Source organism: Glandiceps talaboti, chromosome 8 (assembly GCF_964340395.1).
Source record: "Glandiceps talaboti chromosome 8, keGlaTala1.1, whole genome shotgun sequence".
In the NCBI taxonomy this organism is placed as follows: Eukaryota; Metazoa; Hemichordata; class Enteropneusta; family Spengelidae; genus Glandiceps; species Glandiceps talaboti.
The window spans coordinates 26,135,181-26,158,466 of NC_135556.1; the positions used below are offsets into that span (position 1 = coordinate 26,135,181).

The window sequence follows — 23,286 nt, forward strand, 5'->3', positions numbered from 1 at the left end:
ATCAAATTGCCGAGAATTATAGACCTGACTTAGTACCTTCATTCCTGTAATTTTTTCAGAACAATAGCATATAATTGAATGGTATGGCAAGCTTAATATACTTGTAAACGTTTGCCTCCCAAGAAGCCCAGTGAGGGCCATCCATCCCTCATGGGTTCAGTGTTAGTGCAGGAGGAAACCGGAGTACCTGGGGAAAACCTGTATTGTTCGGTAGAGTAAAACTGAACGACACTCTTCTTACTTGCAGTGTGATAATGACTGCAGTGGTAAGAGGCAAGTGGTTTGACCACTCGGCCACCAACAACCCATCACATTTATAGTTACATTTATATTTTGTGTATAGTTTATTCATACAAACACAAATGAAACTGGATCAGTCGATGGTCTCAACAAAACTCAACTCAAAGGTTTTCAAAAGTTCTGACTAGCTTTTGCCCTGTAACAGATTGTTATCAGTTCAGTATTATAGTTTATTCATGGTTTCCATTCTAACAGTTAGGCCCACCAGAGCCTCTGACTCTGAATAGCGTCCAGGTTGTGTACACATGAAATATCACCTGTTTCTGGATTGCACTTGATGTCATTTTCTTCCTTACAATTATCAAGTCTTCATTCAAGTATTTGGATGATTCTTGCACTGACAGTGTTCAGTGGAAGTTTGTTTTCATTGGATTTTTTTCTGTCATTTCTCTTTAGATCATAGTTTCTGAAATCTAAAAATGTTTCTTGATCCTCTATTAAACTCTAATTATATACATCACTCACCCATACACAACACAACACCAATAACACACAACATTGTATTAAAGATAAGACCATCTTTATTTTGGCTATCATGTAACAAAATTCCACCTTTTTGAGGAATTACTGACATAGTCATCATGATTAGTGTCCCTCCCACCAAAAGAAACATGAAAAGAAATATGCATTTACTACATAGAGGCTTTGCATTTTAGCATCTCAAAACAGGGACACCACATTACAAAAAGGACACTATTTACATGTAAACATACACAAAACCTACATATCTTTGTACTCACTATTGTCATAGCAACATTGTAAAATGGATTACAACAAAACTGTGGAATTTCCACAAGAGGAAGTCAAAGTAAATTGCTCTGAAATTACAATGTGTATGTGAAGAGTGAACACAAAACAAAAACTTGATTTCAAGTAATCTTTACATAATTTAATTATTTGTGTTCCCAACTTCCACATTCACTTCACAGCCTTTGGTAGAAATATAACAAGTTTCAACATTGTATTAAATTCACTTTCTGTACATCAACTAAAAGATTTTGCAAGAACACAGAACATCAATGAAGGGTTGTAGAGCTATGGGAAAACACTATGGTGTTTTGTTACATAACAAAGCTTTGATGGAACTACTGCTTATGGGGAACAAGCTGAGTTTATACCTGTTTGGGCATAGTTTATGCTGCATATTTATAAGGTATTGTACTTACTGGGGCATACTTAGCCACCACTTGCAATTAACTGAAATCAAACTTGGTATCAAGATAATTTATAAATGATCCGATGACGTAATTTATCATTCATAATAAATCCCTACTATGCAATCAACTGTTTGAACAATGCCACAAGAAAATTGTAATGTTATCATTGATTTAAAAGTTTAATTGAGTTTTATTTTAACATTTTCAATTGAGTAAAACATATAAACTTAAACTCAGCCTGTGCCACTTTAATGAAGGGTTGGACAAATATGGGAAAGTACTACAAATATTATAACATTTAGCATATTACATGATCCTACATCACAGCATCAACTTCTTGTACAGTATAGGTACTCCTAAAATATATTCCCCTTTTTTTTAACAAGATAGTTTTTGTTTCTGTGGCAGCACGATTTGTACTGTTATGCTGCATACTTTTCCATTTCTTGGGGTTTACTTTGCTCAGTATAAGGCTTTGCCTTTAGTATTATGCAGACACTACTAGAAAAATAACCCTAAAAACTGACATTAGTTCCTATTTATTCACTAATGTATTCTACTTTGAGGGTAAGAAAGCACTTGTATTTTCCCTGCTCCTGCATAAAATATGAGAATAGTATACAAAATCAAACACGGGTATAAAATGATATAACAAGCACAGAAAAGTGAGAATGTCTATGGCTAGCTTCAACACCCCATCCTAGTACCAATAACGTCACACTTGGAGCATCATCACCGACTCTTCTTCCGGGAACTGCTGGAACTGAAAAAGTCAAGTTAAGGTACAAAACTCTTAAATTATGTGGACACACTTAAGATATTATACTGATTCTCCAGCATTCACATGAAGTTATTGTATGGCAGGATATGATTTCATTACATTCAAGAGGAAATTAATGTGTGTGTATGTATGTATGTATGTATGTGTGTGTGTGTGTGTGTGTGTGTGTGTGTGTGTGTGTATGTATGTATGTATGTATGTATGTATGTGTGTGTGTGTATGTATGTGTGTGTATGTATGTATGTATGTATGTATGTATGTGTGTGTATGTATGTGTGTATGTATGTATGTATGTATGTATGTATGTATGTATGTATGTATGTGTGTGATTGCATGTATAAATGTGTGATTGTGTGTATGTCTGTCTATGTGATGGTATGTGGTTGTGTGTGTGTGTGTGTGTGTGTGTGTGTGTGTCAACTGTCTCAACATAAAACCTACTATCTAAATTCAATATTTGGTTATTTATTTATCAATACTGAAAAGATGACAATATTTCTATGATGTAAGGATACTGCCTGTCTTCTTTGCTGTCTCTGCCTTTGCCTTCTCTCTCACGGTCACCATCTCTTGACAAATCTCTATCTTTGGTTTTACTCTTTGACTCCTTGCTTTCTTTACTCTCTTTGGAATCCTGTCAAATAAACAGTAGTACATAGTATGTATAGTCATTTCTAAAATATACATTCATTCACACAAAGAAAGTATCTGTTACTTGTGAAGGAGAATCTGAATCTACTACACTTTCAAATTTCATCATGTTGGACAATATTCCATTGGTTAAAATTTCAAAGCCTGATGATGATAAAACATTTTGTCAGTTTTCAATCCTAGTGCTGTGACCTATGACACAATTTTGACCTATGACATAGTTTTGACCTATGACATAGTTTTGACCTATGACACAATTTTGATAAATGACACTAATATAGGTTTATGAGTAAGGCATGAAAACATATCATCACTTTTCTATCGGAGAGCTGTGACCTGTTATATACTGGTGTATCCCTCACCTTTTTACTACCATCATGAGATTTAGTTAACTTTATCGTCTTGATTTTGGTCTTCTCTTTGTCTTTCTCACGATCTTTATCTCTTGATTTTTCTTTATCTTTCTCTCTTTCTCTATCCTTTTCTTTCCCTTTTCCACTCTCCTTTTCCCTGTCTTTCTCCCCTCTTTCTTTTTCTCTGTGACCATCTCGTTCCTTATCTTTATCCGATCCCTTTTCCCGGCTTTCCCCAGTGCTCTGTCTGGATCTGGTAGAAGCTGACAGTAGTAAGATTGACAATCAATGGTTAATTCTGATTGGCTGTTCACATGAAGTAAAATACTCCATAGCTGTAAATTGAAACTTTACTTTGACATACAACATTTACACTGAATGGCTGCTTTACTTCGATATACAACATTTACAGTGATTGGCTGCTTTACTTCGATATACAACATTTACACTGATTGGCTGCTATACTTCAATATACAACTTTTCTATATGATCTGCTGAAATACAACGACTGTGAAACTTTTACTTTGTACAGATATTCTCTTATTTATTTGCTTACAAAATTGTGACTAGGCATATTCCCATAGTACTACTTACACTGACTATGCAGTGGGTGCTTGTGAAAAGGTACAATATTGGCAGATGTATTATTTCATGATGTTGCTGGTTTACTCATGGGTTTCATTTCCATAAAGTTACATCCTGGAAATGAGAATGAGATGAATTTTCATCAAAGTTGAGATAAAGTTTAATGGTTTTACTCACAATCTTCATCTTTCCTTCTTTTCATGTCATGCTGCTCCCGTTCATCATTCCCACGGTGTTCCCTCTTCCGCTCTACTTTCTTCTCCTTTTCCCTGTCCCTGTCTCTGTCCCGATCCCTGTCCTTTTCCCTCTCTTTGTCTTTGCTGCCATGCTCCCTGGAACTTGCCCTCTCCTTTTCACGATCCTTCTCCCTGCTACGACTTCTATCAACATTCCTTCTTTCATGGTCACCGTTGTGATGATTATGATGGCTCTACAATGTGTAAATTGATAATTTTAGTTAATTTGATGATTTTAGTTAAATTGTCAATGACTTTGCTTAGCACTTACCAAGCTGCACAGCTGTCAGGTATTCCAATGGTAGGTTGTTACTTGATGTGCAGGAAGACAACAGTATGAAAGAAGCACGAGTAACGTGGATGAAAACTATAAATGTACATACTGCTCTTATCTAGCAAGTAAAACAGCATTCACAACTGGCCAAATGATCAACAACAATCATTAAAAATGTATACGTTAGGTACAGTCTTCTGAAGAACACTCCTTGTTTTTTTCTGTAAGTTCTACAATAACAATCTTGAAGGTTACTCACCTTGTTGGAGGTGTCCTTACTGGAACTACTATCGTTTCTGTCCTGTTATGAAAGCAAGAGAAATCTTGGTTTGACAATGAAGGCAAACAGAATGTACAATCCATGATAATGAAGACACACTTACAGCCTATAACCAACCAAACCCACAATCAGGGATAACAGAGACAGCAAAGTGATACAATCCTGGATGTACATCATGGAACACCTAATATAACCAGTTCTCATTTACCTAGAGGGGAAAACCTCCGATAGTCAATATTTTATGGTTGCATAAATCTGCACACTGTATGGTAAACTGTTTCATCTACCTTGGTTACCATTGTCTTTCTACTATGAAGCAATCTACACAGATACGCCGCATAAGATATTGTTGAGCAAAGCCTTGATCTCAGCATAACAACTTATTTTATCATACAATTTCTGCAACAGCAAACTCATACATGTATCTTGAGGCATTCCAAACTGAGGAGTAGCACCAACAATATGATAAATGAAATGGGGGATTGTAACTGACAGCCATTACCATCTTGTTTTAGTCCTTCACTATTTTGGTACTTGTCAATAAACAGAAATGTTGTATAATTCTCTCCTGGTTAAACACTTTCACCATCCACATAGTAAACTGATATGATCATGAGGATTGAAGACAAAATCAATTTTTCAATTCTTATTAAAACATCTACTGATCACAATGAAAGGGCATTTGCTCAGGTTATTATGTGTCCACAAACATGCAGGCACTCAGTAGTAAGTCTTATGGTTGTCATCTCATGAACAATTGACAGGCACAACATATACATGGAAACCCCAGGCTTGTCATCTCATGAACAATTGGCAGGCACAACATATACATGGAAACCCCTAGGGTTGTCATCTCATGAACAATTGGCAGGCACAACATATACATGGAAACCCCAAGGCTTGTCATCCCATGAACAATTGGCAGGCACAACATATACATGGAAACCCCAAGGCTTGTCATCCCATGAACAATTGACAGGCACAACATATACATGGAAACCCCAAGGCTTGTCATCTCATGAACAATTGGGGGGCACAGCATATACATGGAAACCCCTAGGCTTGTCATCTCATGAACAATTGACAGGCACAACATATACATGGAAACCCCTAGGCTTGTCATCTCATGAACAATTGGCAGGCACAACATATACATGGAAACCCCTAGGCTTGTCATCTCATGAACAATTGGCAGGCACAACTTATACATGGAAACCCCTAGGCTTGTTATCTCATGAACAATTGTCATCTCATGAACAATTGGCAGGCACAACATATACATGGAAACCCCTAGGCTTGTCATCTCATGAACAATTGTCATCTCATGAACAATTGGCAGGCACAACATATACATGGAAACCCCTAGGCTTGTCATCTCATGAACAATTGGGGGGCACAACATACACATGGAAACCCCTAGGGTTGACATCTCATGAACAATTGGCAGGCACAACATATATATGAAAACCCCTAGGGTTGTCATCTCATGAACAATTGGCAGACACAACATATATATGAAAACCCCTAGGGTTGTCATCTCATGAACAATTGACAGGCACAACATACACATGGAAACCGCTAGGGTTGTCATCTCATGAACAATTGGGGGCACAACATATACATGGAAACCCCTAGGGTTGACATCTCATGAACAATTGGGGGGAACATCATATACATGGAAACCCTCTCATGAACAATTGGGGGGCACAACATATACATGGAGTCTAAATGGTACATCAATGGATGATGCTCCTGCTGACAATGAAATTTGTGTTGTTTATATATACACTATTGTTGCCCCTCCTTCAGAGGCCAAGGGGTTTGAAATACTTTGCCAGTAATTCAAAATATTATCACACTGTGTTTTTATATGGATTCATTTTTGAACAATACATCACTATATTTGACAAACCAAACATTATGCTAAACAAGACACTGTAGGAATTCCAAATCAATCAATCAATCAAGTGCACCAATTTCCCAATCAATCAAATACACAATACAACTTCTGACAAATCAACGTCCCTAGATCTACCATAGGTTGAATTTCACAACCTGCAAGAAAACATACTGTTTGTTATCACTGCAATCTAGCGCCCTCTTGAGTTAGAACACGACAAGCTATTGTCTGGTCTGATCCAAAGACATCTCTTCCTACTAATATCAAATATGACATCCTCTCCAACCCAATCATTCTTCTCTATATCTACACTGCATTTGCTATTTGGCATTTTACCCTGTAAAACCAGATCCTATATTTCAGGTATCATAATATAGAATTCTAGATAGTAATAACTTATACACATGTACAATCACACATTTGCCTGCCATATCTTTAGAACGATATCAATTTCAAGGAAAATCTATATCTACACTGCATTTAACTCCTGTAAAGCTAGGTTCCCTATTTTTAGTAAATAAATATTTTCAAGAAACTAGTGGCATGTACATCAACCAGTTGCCTGCCAGATTCTTAGAAACTATTAGTATAAGACAATTTCCTGGAAATCAATTATTTCTACACTGCATTTCCTACTTGGCATTTAACTCCTGTAAAACAAGGTCCTTTATATTTTAGAGAATCGTATAAAATTTCTAAAAATTGATGGCTTAGAGTCTTGAAGTTAGAGGGTTTACATGGACAGTCACACATTTTCCTGCCAGATCCTTAGAAATTATAACAATTTCCAGGAAATAAATTGGAGTAAAAGTTCCAATACATAATAGCATATAGAATAGCAATAAAGCTATTCATTTCTATGGGAAATAATTATACTACTTTGTCTATTTCAATAAATCTTAGTTTTGTCAAAATAAATCCTACAAGGCACCAAACATGGTTAAAAAAGAGATAATTTGACTGTAATGTGTTAAATAAATCAGTCAGAAAAACCACCTAAAAATAGGAACCCTGAGACAAGAAATGTAAGTACACTTCTTCATAGAAATTAGGGATAGGTATGGTATACATGTAAAATAACCAATACATTTCAAAATAGTACTAGTTTGTTAGCCTTGTTGGACTTACATAAATTATGCAAAATACTAAAAATTAGGAAATTACAAAGAAGTAAACTAAAAAAAAAGGATAGGAATTATTACAACTGCAATAGATAGAGATAAAATGTTAAAAAATCAAAGGTGACTTCAGTGATATGAATTTTGATGTGAACATTGTATGTTCATTTACAATGAGGTAGAAATGACAGGTGTGTGTGAAAGGACTTTACCCACCTTTGGAGTTGATTTTCAAAACTTACAAAAATGTGGAGAAAGAGTGGAGGTCTTGACGAGACGGTGGATGACACCCAAAACTGCAGATTTATTGCACCATAATCATCAACCAACTTGAATTGAATCTCTGTCTCCCCTCTCTCCCTCCTCTTACTCCCTCTCTCTTTCTGCCCTCTTTCTTCGGGCTGCATACAGTATACTCACTATGTTGAGTTGTAGGGGGGACTACTTTCATTCACTACCTACGATGAGACCTTGAAGCTACCATGGAGTTTACCCCTCTATAACCTAAGCTGCCTTCCCTGCTACGAAGTTGTATATTCCCATATTCAAAGAATCCACCAGTAGTTGTCTGCCACCTGGACCATACCATTTTCCCATAGAAGTCCAACCACTTCACTGACGTCGCCGATTCGATGCTGTGGATGCTACTGCTGATGATGATGATGATGATTGGAGGTCTTCTATCAGAGTAATCACACTTTTTATTTTCTTTAGATTTATTTTTTTTTACATACTATTACTAACCTTTCCCACTGAGGATGTAGTAGATGATGAATGACCCTCCAATTTCCGTCGTTTAGCTTCTGGAAGAAGAAGCAAACATGCCATCTATAAAATATTTGTATGGTAGGGGTAGTAAATACCTAAAATTTACCTTATTTCCCCACACATATTACAGTGATTTCCATCACGACTGAGGAGGATGGTTGAGAATATCACAAAATTTGGCAAGGGTTTCTCAAACCACATCAATACATGCATGTAACCAGACTTGATATGTTGTGCTATGTTGTGTTTGGTAGGATTTCTGACTTCTCAAAATCAGTCAATACACATCAAGTTTCCAATACACACTTAAAGTTAAGGTTTGACATTTTCAATGGTAAGGTATCACATGTGACTTTGAAATGATCAAACACTGGTAGCTGTGTGCGTTCTAATCCCATTTGATTACGAATACAAAACAAAGGCACGTTCAAAACCCTAATACATAGCAAATTTTTGGGCCATTTCGCTATACTAGCTATTAAATCAGGAATCAAGCTGTTAGATGGCACACAGCATTATACATTCAGTCAGTATCTACGTATCACATAGATATAACAATGCATATAGAATTAGGAGGAAAGTTCCATTAACTCACCCCTCTCAGATTCCTCTGTTCTTGGGGATAGTTCTGGTTTCCTGCCTGATTTATTGGAACCCTGACTGGACGTAGATGTATGGCTTCCTGCTCTACCTTCTCTCTCTTTGGCTGTACCATGACTTTTTTCATCTTTATCTCTCTTCTCCTTATCTCTATCGTCTCTCTGACTCTTCTCATCTTTCTCTTTCTTGTCTTTATCATCTTTGTGTGATTTATCTTTGTCTTTCTTCTCGTTTTCTTTATCTTCTTTACTTTGACTCTTGTCCCTGTCTTCTTTGTGGCTTTTTTCTTCTTTTGATATCCGTTCTGATGAACTGCTCTTGCTGTCAATGTAATGAAATACAATACAAGGTATGACTTTTCTGAAACCAGTGTTCTCCACAGAATTATTTAGAACTATTACACCTCAACGTTCTTATACAAGCTGTCATTGGTCAGAATCAAATCACATGACTCTCTTTGAATAGATGTGGTGATATTGCCCACACATGCAGAGACTATTGTCATATTATTATTATTTCGATCGATGCACATCACAACAATGATGTTATCTAGTGTTGCATGCTTGAGATGACAAAGTCACTAGTAACATTTATTGCAGAAGTAGAATAAATATAATTACAAGTGAGCTTCGCCTTTGACTTGGGCATCATGGAACTTTTGGTAAAGACTAAGAGTACCAACCCTTGTGTAGGCATTAAATTGTGACACTGACCTCGCTGATATGTATTAATATTTAACTACAGCCAGACAAATATAGTTATTTTGTCATTTGTGACTTGCCACTATCCTTCTCATATATATGTAAACAATTGTATAGTAATCAGACTCAACCATTATAGCTGGTACTAGCAGCAGCATGGCCTCTTGGCATCATTGTAACACACATCTTCTGTTAAACTATACTTACAATACATGCAACTAAAGTTGATGTCAGTAAATGAAAACTGCCAAACAGGAATTTAACAACAAAACTATCAAAGTATTGAGTGTTTTAATGAAATTAAAGTGAATCAATTCTAATCACATAAAACCTTGATCTCTACAGATAGAACTCACTGCATATCAAAACCCTGGTCTACATTTTAGTGATTGTCTGGTGTGTCTAGCAAATAAAATATAGCTTTAGTTATGTCACTGACCTGGAACCCTTCTTGTCGCTACTACCTGTAGACTTGTCACCACTAACTCCTTTACTGGACCCTGTACCACTGGCAGAACTACTGCTTTTACTGCTCTGTGATTTACTTCCAGAGGATCTACTGCTGGAGTCCTTGCCTTTATCTTGTTATAGAAAACATATTTATATCAGTTGCAATCATATGTAGAAGTGACAGTTCTGAATTAGAAATGGTTCATCACACATAGAACAAACCTGTCAGGATATTAGATCCAGATTAGCATGCGGCACCAATTTTACATTGGATACAGCCTCTAATGATCTTTCTATTGACTTAGTTTGTGCAGTAACATCTAATCTACTGATATATAATAAGAGATCAGAGTTGTGTTTGAATACCTGTCTGAGGTGTGAAAACAGGTGCTTCAGGATTAAGTTTGGACACTTTGACAGGAGTGGATGAAACTCTACCAATACCTGTAGTTGCTGTGGTGCCAGTTGATACATCAGATTCTTGTTTCACAGGTCCATTAGACTGAGATGAATTGATCTGAGTTTGAGACTGGGTTTTCGCCTGAAATATGAAATCATTTGGGCAAATTTTAGCAATCCATTCGTTTATATCAATGGTGATAACTGGGCTGCTTGGCTCTGCTGAGTTTAGGTACAAGTTTTTGTCTAAAATATCGAAGTTTAAGTATGGGTGGGTTTGTAATAGTTGGGTTATCTTTTACTATATTGATAAGTTTAATACATCAACATGTGAAATCAACATGACATCCTATATATTGTTGTTGAATACCATGCACGACTTGCACTCATTTAGATGTGAAATACTTCAATGGGCAATACAGATTGTTTGTTTTTATTCATTTTTTCATACTTCAGCCAACAAAAACATCAAATTGAAGGATAACATTGACACACTTAGAACAGGACAGAATAGTACAATTATAAATGTACAAGTAGTCTATACTTACTATTACTGCTTCTTTTTCTTCCTTTAGATGGAACAGATTCTCTGGCATCATTCCACCCTTCTTAGATTTCAACTGCCCAGAGTATCTATCAAAGCGAAATACAGATCATTCAAATTTCTCAAATTCAAAGCATAGCTTCTTGAAACAGCCTGCCAAGGTAAGAAACTAGTCAAAGATTGAAACAGTTTTTTGGAGTTTTTTTTTGTTTTATGTTTTGTACTCATTCACTGTTAATAAAATTCAAAGGAATACTATTCTCTACTATCAAGTACTGTCACTTTTAGTTGTGCAAATTTGTCCACCTTGTGATCTAGATAGTGTAAATATTGGAAGTCCCAAAACAGTACAAGTTTGCAAATTTATGGAACTAGCGTTCCATTCCAAGAACCACCCTACTGAGACAATAATTAAACCAACATCCTTTCAGTAGCTTATCACTGTTGTATCAATATGTTGCAACAATAGTTTTAGTTTGTGTTTATCTTAGTAAACCATAGCCTCGATTACCAGAGTAATAATGCAATTTCCCACAAACATTTTATTGAACACCTCACCAACAGTCAGTTTTATTTACTTATGATGGAAGGACTACTTATCAGCCAATGCGTATTTTCATAATACTAATCTCTCTCATAAAGTGGACCTTGAAAACTGACTGGTAATTACTTCAAAATCCCAATGTTTTGACTGTATAGATCATAAAGTGACTTACCCCATTGCCAGTGCATATATGTCTGGCCTCTTGTCTTTTTCCTCTTGTCGTATCTTGTCCACTCTTCTCTCCAACGCTTGACCAAAGTTTTGCACCATTGGATAGTAGGATAAAATCTAGGGAAACAAAAATATTTTGTTTCATATAAACTGTTATGATCTTGTTACCACAGTTACGTATAACATTATTCTGAAATTGGTAATAAGTGAAATGAAATGACAATGCCATAAAATAATAGCAACCCTCTATGAAATACACTTTTCTTTTTTCATTACTGGTTTTGACCAAGATGAATACATACACTTATAGCGGCTGATAATGGTGGTTATATCTTTTCACTTTGACTATAGCCTACTTAACTAATTGGTGTATGCTAAAAAATGTTCAGTTCAACCAGTGTTAGAAATGTTGAAGTTTTGCAGAGTTACAAATGAAATCCACCACTCACCTTTGTAAGTACAATCAATGTATTTCTTATTTGCACATATTCCTGAGACTCAAGACAAATGACCACAGCCTGTACAAGAAGAAATACAAATACTTGATGTCACTTGTCACTTATCATGCAGATTCTGGATAACTACATTTTTGCGGTACTGTATCATATGCTTATAAAAGCTTAACAAAAATACTCTTTATTCTTCCACATAAGTATATACAAATCATAGTTAGATAACTTATACAGTTTATTTAGTGACAATAGTGACATGTACACATGCAAATACACAAGTTTGCACAAATGAATACAGACACGCACGCACGCACGCACGCGCACACGCACGCACACACACACACACACACACACACACACACACACACACACACACACACACACACACACACACACACACACCTTTGTTATCTTGTACTGCCATTTATGACAAACATGTCTGAAGTTTTCATAATCTAGTTGGTCTGCCTTGCTGCTGGAGTCCATATTACTAGCTCTAAGTACTGTCACAAATCCAGGGTAGCTACCACACTCCTGAAGAACAACCAGAGATCAGAATAGTCAATATATATAAAATGTAAACAGCAACACTTGAGTGTCACTAATGTGCATACAGAGAGAGAAATAACATATCTAGTAAACACAAGGTACAGAATACCAAAAATATCTCACCCTTGACATATTTTACAGTTTTTACTGTGGGCTACATTCCCACAGTATAGTGGTCTACTTTACACATCATTCTTCCCTAGCATTTCATCTAAAAGTTGATGGCATTCTGCTTCATGATCTCTTTCTGAAATTTTTTACCCAACTTTCTCAACTGTGCTCACCTAACACTTCACAAAGTAGGTAATCAAACACAACATCTTTACAGTGTCTCCTTACTTGTAGAATGCCGAGAGATAACTGATAATAACAACAAAACATACCTTTTCATATATAGATTTTTCACTATGCCATCTCATAACAGTCTCCAACATGGCACAAAGAAATCTACCATATCGACTTGCTTCATTCTCTGTACAACTAGCTACAATGTAGGAAATATCTGAAAACACCTGTACAGAAATAAAATAGTTATATTAAATGTCCTGTTTATCTACTGGAAGAATAAGTATCAAATAATCAGATCTATTAACTCTTTTCTTCATTGACCAGGTTTGTCTCATGCAATCTGGAGAGCATATACCAGTGAATATACATTTGTATAAACTGCTGACTTACACATGGGAGGTATGATTGGAATAGTGACAATGTCGCAACCCATAAGGTGAATTCCAAGCTTGAAAACAAAAGAGCATCTATCATTTGTTCACCCCACTGTTTTATACTCATGCTGATTACTGTTCAGAAATCCAGTGACAAAGTCAAACAAGAATGAACGAACAATTAATTCATTGTATTTTCTTATACAACAGTATCTACACAATTGTTGTCACAGTGATACTTATTTGTGTTACCAAGTCAACAGAAACAGTGGCTAAGATACATGTACTTACCCTATCGTAGCATAGAAGTGTAGAAAAGTTTGGAGTCTTCAGATTATGAATGGTATGTACAAACTTGGCACAATATACACTATCACTGGCAGTGAAACAACACCTTGGGAATACACACAACTGTAAAAACTGGGTAATTGTATCATTCTTTGTTGTCCCTACAAATAACATAAGATTACATATTAGCGTTACACCAAATTGGGTAACTATCAGTTTGTCATTTGATGCATCAATGACTCAACAATTCCTCAGTCCTGTCCTCTCCCTGACTACATGTGTCCTCTCCCTGCCTACCTGTGTCAGCTAGCACTCCCTGCCTACCTGTGTCCTCTCCCTAACTACCTGTGTCCTCTCCCTAACTACCTGTGTCCTCTCCCTAACTATCTGTGTCCTCTCCCTGACTACCTGTGTCAGCTAGCACTCTCTGACTACCTGTGTCCTCTCCCTGACTATCTGTGTCCTCTCCCTGACTATCTGTGTCCTCTCTCTGACTACCTGTGTCCTCTCCCTGACTATCTGTGTCCTCTCCCTGACTATCTGTGTCCTCTCCCTAACTATATGTGTCCTCTCCCTAACTATCTCAGTGTCCTCTCCCTAACTATCTGTGTCAGTTAGCACTCCCTGCCCATTATCAACTATTCTCCATCCATCAAACCATTCCTGTCTGTCATCTTCCTCTGATAAAACACTGAAATTACTTACTTGACTGGAACCAATTCTCCTTTTCATGTTTCAACCTTGCAATCACCCTCTGGCAGTGTTCTTGTTGTTTCTTTTCTTCATCTTTCAACTTATCAATGAGTAAATTGTACTTTTCCTTCTCTTTCCTCCTCTTACTTGGTGCCTAACAAATCAAATGTTCATATAACTGTTGTCATCTAGGTTATAAATCTGACATCATTACGATACATCCTACTACATTAGGTTTCTGTGATACAGCATCATAATAGTCAGTGGGGTAACTGAAATACAAAATTTTTACACTGCAAAGAGATTTCAGTTAAGTTCAATATAGTATAGGACAGCAATATTAAGGACTAATATAATATAACACCACACCACATCCTACTCATTTCGTTCCATAAGGGATGTTGAGTAGTATCTCAAAGTAGACAATGAAGAACAAAGAGGAATCTTTTACTCTATCTATAGTGACAATCTATAGAGACATATGTGGCAAAGTTGATATATTTAATTTCCAGTTTCATCAAAACACCAAATTGTTTGGACTTGAGAAAAGAGAAGTTAAAATCTTGTTGAATTACTAGCCTAAAAAATGATGATATGTAACAGAAACTGAAATCTTACCACATCTCTGTTATCTTCTAATGTAGTAAGTTGACCTTTGATCTTGTTGATTTCCTTCTCATAGCTTCCAAACGGTACATGCAAGTCATACATAGCAAGTGACCAGAATGTCACGTAAAACTGAGGACTGGAACAAATAAACACAACATCATGTCACTTCTTGGTATTCCTAGTAATTGGAGTCACAGATTACACATAATGCACACGCTAAATTATACCTAAATTCTCATTGGTGACTGAAATGATGTTATTCTGTATTACCCAAACTTTTTGTCATGAGTAACTTACTAAATTACCTGATATCAATCATACTTAGTATATGTAGCGACCACACTGACTCCATCACAGGTGATGAGATAAAATCTACAGCCTGAGTGTAACGTTATCAGAATATAGCATTGTGTTAACCTTACCTGATATCATCCCATACTTTAGGTACATGTAGTGACCAAACTGACTCCATGACAGGTGTTGAGATAAAATCTACGGCCTGAATGTAACGTTGTGACCTCTGACTGCTTGATGATGACTGTTTACTTCCTTTATCTGCTTTCTTTAGTTCATCTACTTTAGCCTATGGAAAACCAACAGTGTACGTTTTCAGGTTATGAGTAGGTAAACTTTACCTCAATTCTCATGTCATCTTTCAAAGTACATGGGTTCCTTACCAGTGTTTTTATATCTACCCAAATTGCCCAGTCATAGTGGGTTTATGTTCATCACTAGTATTAAAGCCATGGTAAAAATGGAAAATGTAACCAATGTTTCTTATAAAGGTGGCAAACAGAGTAAATTGTAAATTGAACGTGATTTTAACTTTTGCATGGTTCCACTCAAAAACCATAGTATGATGTATAGGAAATTAGGAAAAATTAACCCATTCTGTTACTGCTGTTCTCAAACTTGGCAAAATCACTGCTAAATAAATCAACTGATCAAGACAGAGTGGCACTTACTGCAATGGCATGTATAAACATAGGTCTATACATAAAGAATGCAGCATCTGGAGTTATGTGGCATTGTTCAACCATTTCACCTAATGGTGGTAGTTTCTTGGTGTAATCTTCAGCTCCAAGCTGTGTTGCTAGGAAACCACCAAACTGTACCAATGTGTCCTGGCACTGTAGTAATATACAAGATAGTAATAACATATCAAGGACTATCATAGTGCTAAATATCAGTTTGTGTTATGAATAACAGTTTTAATTTACCATTCTGTTGGCAGGTTCATAAGTACACAACAGATATAGAGAACCTCTGCTATAGTAAGAATTGAAGTAGGAATACACATAATATTTACAATATTCTAATTTTAGTCAACAGATACATTAAAGTAAAAGCTGTAGTTGAATGTAGGAGAAAGTAAGTTTCACCAGATTGCCAGTTTCATGTCACACAAATCCTATAATTCTTACCAATACACTGGCATTTAACCCATTTCTCAATGTAGCAGAGGTTTTTGGTGATTTTAACCTCAAAATTATATATAAGCTACATCTATAGACGACAAAAGTAAATTTTTCACTTGTTATTGTACACTCACTTGGTCAAAGTGTCCCTACAAGTTTCCATTGTCTTTATTATACTAACCTGATTATACAGGTTTTCCAAATGTTTCCATGGTTATTGTATACTCACCTGGTCAAACAGTTTCCCTACAAGCTTCAAATGTTTCTCACTGCCTTCTTTGAAGACAATACAATTCCTTTGTTGTGCCATTAGTAAACAGAGTGGCATAGCAAGATCATTTTCTACTAAGGAATCTTTCAACCTCTGAGATGACTTCTTAGTATTCCTCAACTGACAGAAGTAACCACCCTATCAAAAGAATACCATGAATATAAGGACAAAGAATTCATGTTTGAAATTTTCAAGCAACAGCTCACAACACTAACCACTCACATTTATGATAAGCGTGGGTTCTCGTAGAATCACATTTTAAGCCAAGACTTCAGGATAAAATATCCCATAGCTAAAACTATTGAACACACATAATCTATTTCGTTGACACACAAGTTTGGTAGTATTTGACTCCAAAATCAATATATAATCATATTAATAGTTGTCATTTTTTAATATTGGCCCTTGCAAGCAAAGGAAAGGGGTTTACTGGGCCATAGTGTATGTGTATACATGTATACGTGTGTGTGTGTGTGTGTGTGTGTGTGTGTGTGTGTGTGTGTGTGTGTGTGTGTGTGTGTGTGTGTGTGTGTGTGTGTCGGGGGGGGGGGGGGGTAATCATTCACCTCTGCTGAGTAGTTACACGTTTCATACTTAGTGAAGTGTATGTTACACCCATGCAAAAAATAGGGTGGGGATGCAGCTTGGTAAGTGAGGGGTGGGGTACTTGTTACTCACCTCTGCTCTGAGTAATTCACCTCCTGCCAAGGCATCTAGTTGATCTGTAGTAATCTCCTCTGAAGACTCAATCCCTGACATCTTTTGTACAACTTCTTTTAAAATTAATAAATCAAAGCTGTAGAGAAAGATAATCATAATTTATTTATGACTGCAAGGTGTGAAGATCCCTAAGTACTAAACGCTGCCTCTCTGGGATTCAGTTTCTCAATAATTATGACTGCAAGGTGTGAAGATCCCTGAGCACTAAATGCTGCCTCTCTGGGATTCAGTTTCTTAATGATCAAAAGTAGAACTTATACTATACAAACTGGGTTTTCTCATCTTTTCACTAATATTAGTTTCCTACATTTTCAACGACCTGTTTATCCATTGTGTGATATTTTTATGTGATTGTTTGTGTCATCCTCAGCAAAGGTATTCAGTCATGTATCTGTTTTGTCTTTCCTGCGAATATGATAGCTGTCGTATTGTACGTCCGATTTAGTTTGTGGTTTCCTGAATATTGTTTTGCCACATCAAATCAAACCAAATCTCTGACAACCAAAGGAGCACACAACCAACACACAACTAGTAAAACTACCATCATGTAATACATATTGTTTGGCAATAGTACTTGAAAGTTTCCAAAGCAGACACACAAATTGCATTTTTTTAGAAATACTTGTAAAAGCAATTTGTTTCATAAAATATTCTGTACTTGACATAAAAATTCATTTTGATTTGGTTTGTACCTTTTACCAGCTTTGAGTTGATTTGCCACATACTGAAGCAAGCCAGACAACTCTATGTTGTATTTCCTGAATACAGCACCACAGAAACTTGCCAGACCTGAAACAAAACACAAATATTAGTTTACAAAGATGGGTTGGTGGGTGATTACTATAAAATTACCATCTTCACTTTATATGATCATGTTATTTACATTGACCTTTAATACAGAAGAATGGTCTTATGATATTCTTAATTAGTATTATAGATAAACACAGAATACATATTTGTACATATTAATGCAATATCAATCTACCCCTATACAAACACATCGTGGTGTCAGTCAAAAGGTAAAATCTACCTGAGTTCCCCATGTGTTTTACCAGAGTGGTCAAAGAAAAAAATGTACAATGTAAGATAAACTATGCCAGTTTTACCCTATTTCAACTACTTTCTGTTACTGAGGAGATCGGGTACATCAATCTTTAACAAAACACTGCATTACATTTTACAATGTGAAGCCATATTACTGTAAATAATTGATTTTACATCGTAATGGTTCAAAAGAGAAGCTGAACCAAACACTTTATTCAATATGATTGAATATTGTGTCAATTCTTTTTCCATTTTCTAAGTTATCAAGTGTTCATGTATTGATGATTTCTACTGATGTATGGTTGAACATTTGATAAAGCTTACTTTGTAACCATGGTGATAAATTGGTATCTTCATGTTTCATCCTCTCTTTCTCTGGATTGGCTAGTGCTTGAATAATACAATCTGAGGCAAGGTCAAGGGTCATTCATATCATAGCACAGAGGAAATTCGCATCATTCAAATGAATCACATAGCACATGATTATTGTTACTAATAGTCACTCACTTTGTCGATTAGTGTAGAAACTGCAGTATGTCATTTTCACCAACACAATAATCATTCGAATAATTTCTGTGTTCAAATACGTGGTAACATTTACATTCTCGCATCAAAAATAGCGAAAGCTATAGCAATCAATGCTGGACCCCCTAACATGAACTTGATCACCACTAGACCCCCTAACATCATCCTGATTAATGCTGGATCCCCTAACATAAACCTGAACAATTTTGGACCATTTAACGTATACCTTAGTAATACTGGACCCCTAACTTAAACCTGATCAGTGCTGGACCCCCTAACATAAATCTGATTATGTGATCATCATTCTACACTCAAGTTCTTGCTTTAGTGTGACAACTTACACGGACTAGAACTTCGCCCTCTAAGGCAATAACATTACAGTTGAATAAATCAAAGGATACATGCTAGTACATCATATGACAGACTAGTAAGATATTTCAGTGAGTCCACAACTGGATTGATGTAGTTATCATAAATCTGAATTTGGGATAAAACCTGCAAAGAAAATGTCAAATTCAAAGCATAAAATAGGTTGGCATTTGAAATTCTCTCACTTAAAATAAATAAGCTTCACTATCTTAGCATTGATGATATTGTAATGCAATCAGTACAGTGGTAAACAAATTTCACTTACTCTTTGAGATTAACTGATTGCTCAAAATTTAATCATTTGAGAAACTTGTAGCCACCTTCTACAATTACTTGTGGAGCGGAGGTAGGAGATTGTACATACTTTTACAATTGTATGTGTTGTATGACTACAACCTTATCAACATGTTGTTAATATTTTGTATTTATCAAGTGTATATAATAGTGAATGTACGATAACAGTCACTGCATGGGTGTATACCTGTATTCATCCTTTTTTAATAAATACATACCAGGTAAATAAATAAATAAATACATACATAGTACACACACACACACACACACACACACACACACACACACACACACACACACACACACACACACACACACACACATTTATAGTAGTATATACACATACCTCCCACCCACACATCCATCTAGTCACTCACCCACACATACACACATACCCACAGACAGACACAAAGACACACACATCAGACACACACATCAGGCAGGCAGGCAGGCAGACAGACAGACAGACAGACAGACAGACAGACAGACAGACAGACAGACAGACAGACAGACAGACAGACAGACAGACAGACACACACACACACCAGAAAATGACAATCCTACTATGTATACTCACATGTTCAAACATAACTCCAGGGTTAGCATGACTAAGTTTACCAATTTGTCTTCCCAGTGGCTTTACATTCTCCTTTGTCAACCTCTTCATGATATATTTAGATTTATCTATTGTATTTGCTTTAACTCGGATTAATTCTGGATGGAGTGCATATGTCTCATTCTTCCACTGTCCATACAGTCTATACCTATTTGAAAAATCATCAAAAAAAAAGTTTAGTCAGTTAAAATCAAATTTCATAAAATGAAGTACAGTATAGCTCAAAGAACCCCTTTTCCAATTTGCTAGCCCAGTGGTCAGCCTGACAGATTGGTGGCATTCTAGTTGCAAGTGTAGCACATAGAAAAAGTGCTTTACTTCAATGTTACTCGTAATATATTCATAGCTGCCGTTTGACTCCTCCATTCAAGAGTTCACAAGATGGATGATGTTAAAAACTTGGACGAAGTATCTCTGGGACTACACATGTAAATAGAAATAAATAAAGTGTACCTGAATTCATAAGGGAATGCTTTAATTAAGCTCCATATTTCTTCTGACATGCAAGCATTGCAGTCCATTAATGACAATGATGGTAGGAACACATCATCCACTAGAGTCAATAAACTATAGAAGAATTCATCCTATCAATAAAAATAACACATGGAATCAGTTAACAACACAAACTCTCCTGAGGACAAAATTAAACTAAGCATCAGTTAATGCTGCACTACATGTAACTGCAACTAGACCATTTTACAAAACTGTTCTGTTAAATATAAAGACTTACTCCTAATATCATACACACAAAACGGTATTGAATCATTAGTGGGTAAACGTATCTGTATCCTGTACACATAGTATGGTACAATAAATCCCTTCAAACTGAGTTTGGCTCCATACCCAGAAATCAGTTCCCCAATCCGGTCATGATTGCAATCTGTTGCTATACTAATTATGGCTACAATCAACCTTTAATTAACATATACAATGTCTAATTATTGGTATTTTAACAATTTTCAGTGACTAAATTGTTGGTTATCTGATCGGAAAAAATGATACCCCGTTCACAGCTAGTGCAGGTTTAACCATGTCTGTCCTAGAGACAAACAATTATATTTAGAGTGTTAATTTGTAAAAATCATATTTTAGACTTTGAATATGATAGAAGAGAGTGATTAAAACATTCAATGAGTGTTCAATTGATTTTACAAAAAGAAATACACAAAAATCATCCAAGTGATACAGAAATTTATGACAATAATAATTCAAAACTTCAAAATCAGTCAAACATGGATAAAAGAAGACTATTGGAGGCCATGTACATCAAAGTCAACAATTCATCACTTAATGCCAATGTAGGAAAATATGACATTCCACCATTCTACAGTGACATCATCACAGAAGGTGGACAGTTAGAGTTAAATAACTGACAAGTACTTTCACACCTCAATTTACATATATTGAAGCTAACCTTTTCACACCTCTAGTTACTCAACACCTCCAGTAAATTTGGATCATTCTGTCAGATCCAGTTAGACACTGATAAAGGACAAGTGATTTGTTTGAAACATGTCTGTTTCTCTCAATCAAAAGTGGAGGCAGAGAACTTGTGTACGAATAATAATTCAGACACAGCTCATTATTAAAGACATATCTACTAAATTTTTGTAAGAGTTGATGAAAGCATACATGTAGGCATTTCTATTTCTAAGTGTGGGAATAGTCCCTGATGGGTAAAAACACTAACCTTATCTGCATCCTTTCCAACATCTGTGGCAACATTAAACTGTAAAAACAACACAGATCTGATGTCAATATATATCACATTAAATATCATATTGTTGCATATTGTTGATTTTACTACAACTGTGTCTGATATAAGCAGACAGACTAAATAAACTTACTTTCATAAATTTTATTTTTAAGCCCATATCTACGACTAGTAAGAATTTTATGATTTGTATAACACATTGTTGATCAAAGGAATTGAAATATGATCTGTATATGAAACATAGATGACAGTATAAAATACAACATATGGCAAATAGGCAAGAATGTAGTGTTGCTATTTTTAAGCTTTAATGGTTCACTGACCAATGAACTATAAACCTCATTATATATGTACCACTGATTACTTGTATCAATATGCCATGTGTACATAGTATTTGTACTGTAGCACAATGGCAGAAACTTTACATGAGATTGAGTACATAGTACTTATACTGTAGTAGTACTGTACAATACTGAAAACATCATTCCATCAACCATGTGCAGACAATCACCGGAACATACAATTCTACATTTTTAATTTGCTGTTTTGGATAAACATATGTAATCACAGAACCCCATGACCATGAGTTACAGTGTGGGTATTCAGAGTATTTGCACTCAGGCCTAGAGTGTTTTCTGTTGCATGCACCGACTGTCTCTTGCTACGTTTGTGAAAGTACAGCAGCAAATACTGCAGCATTTGTGCAAATACCAATACAACAACACACTGGCTCTCATTCATCATGGGGTTATGTTATAATATCCCAATAATAACTGCTAAAAAATAATCTGATAGTTTAAGCCGACCAAAAAGTCATGAGAAAAATGTCTTTAAAAGCTAATCAACTAAAATAGTGCTATACAATTATTTAACACATGTTCAAACTTGTACAGTTGAATTTATTCATAAGCTCTAATGTCAACAATGTGACATACACATTTGTAGCTATAATCATAATATTTATATTCTGAAACATTGTCATGACAAATATACACACATACTTAGGCTGATTTCTAATTTCAATGTAAACTTAGTTCTATATAATATGTTACATGATAAAGTAATATGCCAGGAGGGAATTGGTTAGATTTTACTAACAAAGTGCCACTTACAAAACCACTACTGATATCAAAGATGTGCATTATGTAATGTCACAAAATTATTTTATACAAAAGAAATGGTTCAACTAAGTAATGTATTATCAAGCTCAAGTCTCTTTACAATCATCAACATCTATAATTACCACATTC

The 23,286-nt window shown here is 35.7% G+C and overlaps 1 protein-coding gene across 5 annotated transcripts in view; it reads right to left on the minus strand.

The window, feature by feature from the left end:
• Window positions 1-820: 820 nt before the first annotated feature.
• The window catches only part of LOC144439519 (THO complex subunit 2-like), a 29,554-nt gene continuing 7,088 nt past the window's right edge, over window positions 821-23,286 (minus strand). The window contains exons 12-38 of one of the 5 annotated variants that reach the window (XM_078128815.1): window positions 22,013-22,051; window positions 20,776-20,906; window positions 20,284-20,470; window positions 19,445-19,538; window positions 18,843-18,923; window positions 18,167-18,263; window positions 17,433-17,550; window positions 16,713-16,892; window positions 16,031-16,195; window positions 15,488-15,648; window positions 15,075-15,201; window positions 14,469-14,610; window positions 13,767-13,924; window positions 13,197-13,325; window positions 12,667-12,798; window positions 12,262-12,330; window positions 11,814-11,929; window positions 11,102-11,186; window positions 10,599-10,695; window positions 10,144-10,285; window positions 8,999-9,324; window positions 8,380-8,435; window positions 4,597-4,638; window positions 4,005-4,257; window positions 3,252-3,505; window positions 2,754-2,872; window positions 821-2,220 (exon numbers count right to left, since the gene is read on the minus strand). In XM_078128815.1, the coding sequence (XP_077984941.1) occupies window positions 2,190-2,220; window positions 2,754-2,872; window positions 3,252-3,505; window positions 4,005-4,257; window positions 4,597-4,638; window positions 8,380-8,435; window positions 8,999-9,324; window positions 10,144-10,285; window positions 10,599-10,695; window positions 11,102-11,186; window positions 11,814-11,929; window positions 12,262-12,330; window positions 12,667-12,798; window positions 13,197-13,325; window positions 13,767-13,924; window positions 14,469-14,610; window positions 15,075-15,201; window positions 15,488-15,648; window positions 16,031-16,195; window positions 16,713-16,892; window positions 17,433-17,550; window positions 18,167-18,263; window positions 18,843-18,923; window positions 19,445-19,538; window positions 20,284-20,470; window positions 20,776-20,906; window positions 22,013-22,051 (3,531 nt within the window). In that variant the 3' untranslated portion in view covers window positions 821-2,189. Of the gene's footprint in view, window positions 2,221-2,753; window positions 2,873-3,251; window positions 3,506-4,004; window positions 4,258-4,596; window positions 4,639-4,689; window positions 4,826-7,851; window positions 8,439-8,998; window positions 9,325-10,143; window positions 10,286-10,598; window positions 10,696-11,101; window positions 11,187-11,813; window positions 11,930-12,261; window positions 12,331-12,666; window positions 12,799-13,196; window positions 13,326-13,766; window positions 13,925-14,468; window positions 14,611-15,074; window positions 15,202-15,487; window positions 15,649-16,030; window positions 16,196-16,712; window positions 16,893-17,432; window positions 17,551-18,166; window positions 18,264-18,842; window positions 18,924-19,444; window positions 19,539-20,283; window positions 20,471-20,775; window positions 20,907-22,012; window positions 22,052-23,286 lie in introns of those variants that run through there. The other 4 variants (XM_078128814.1, XR_013481112.1, XR_013481111.1 and 1 more) reach the window with 4 other exon arrangements.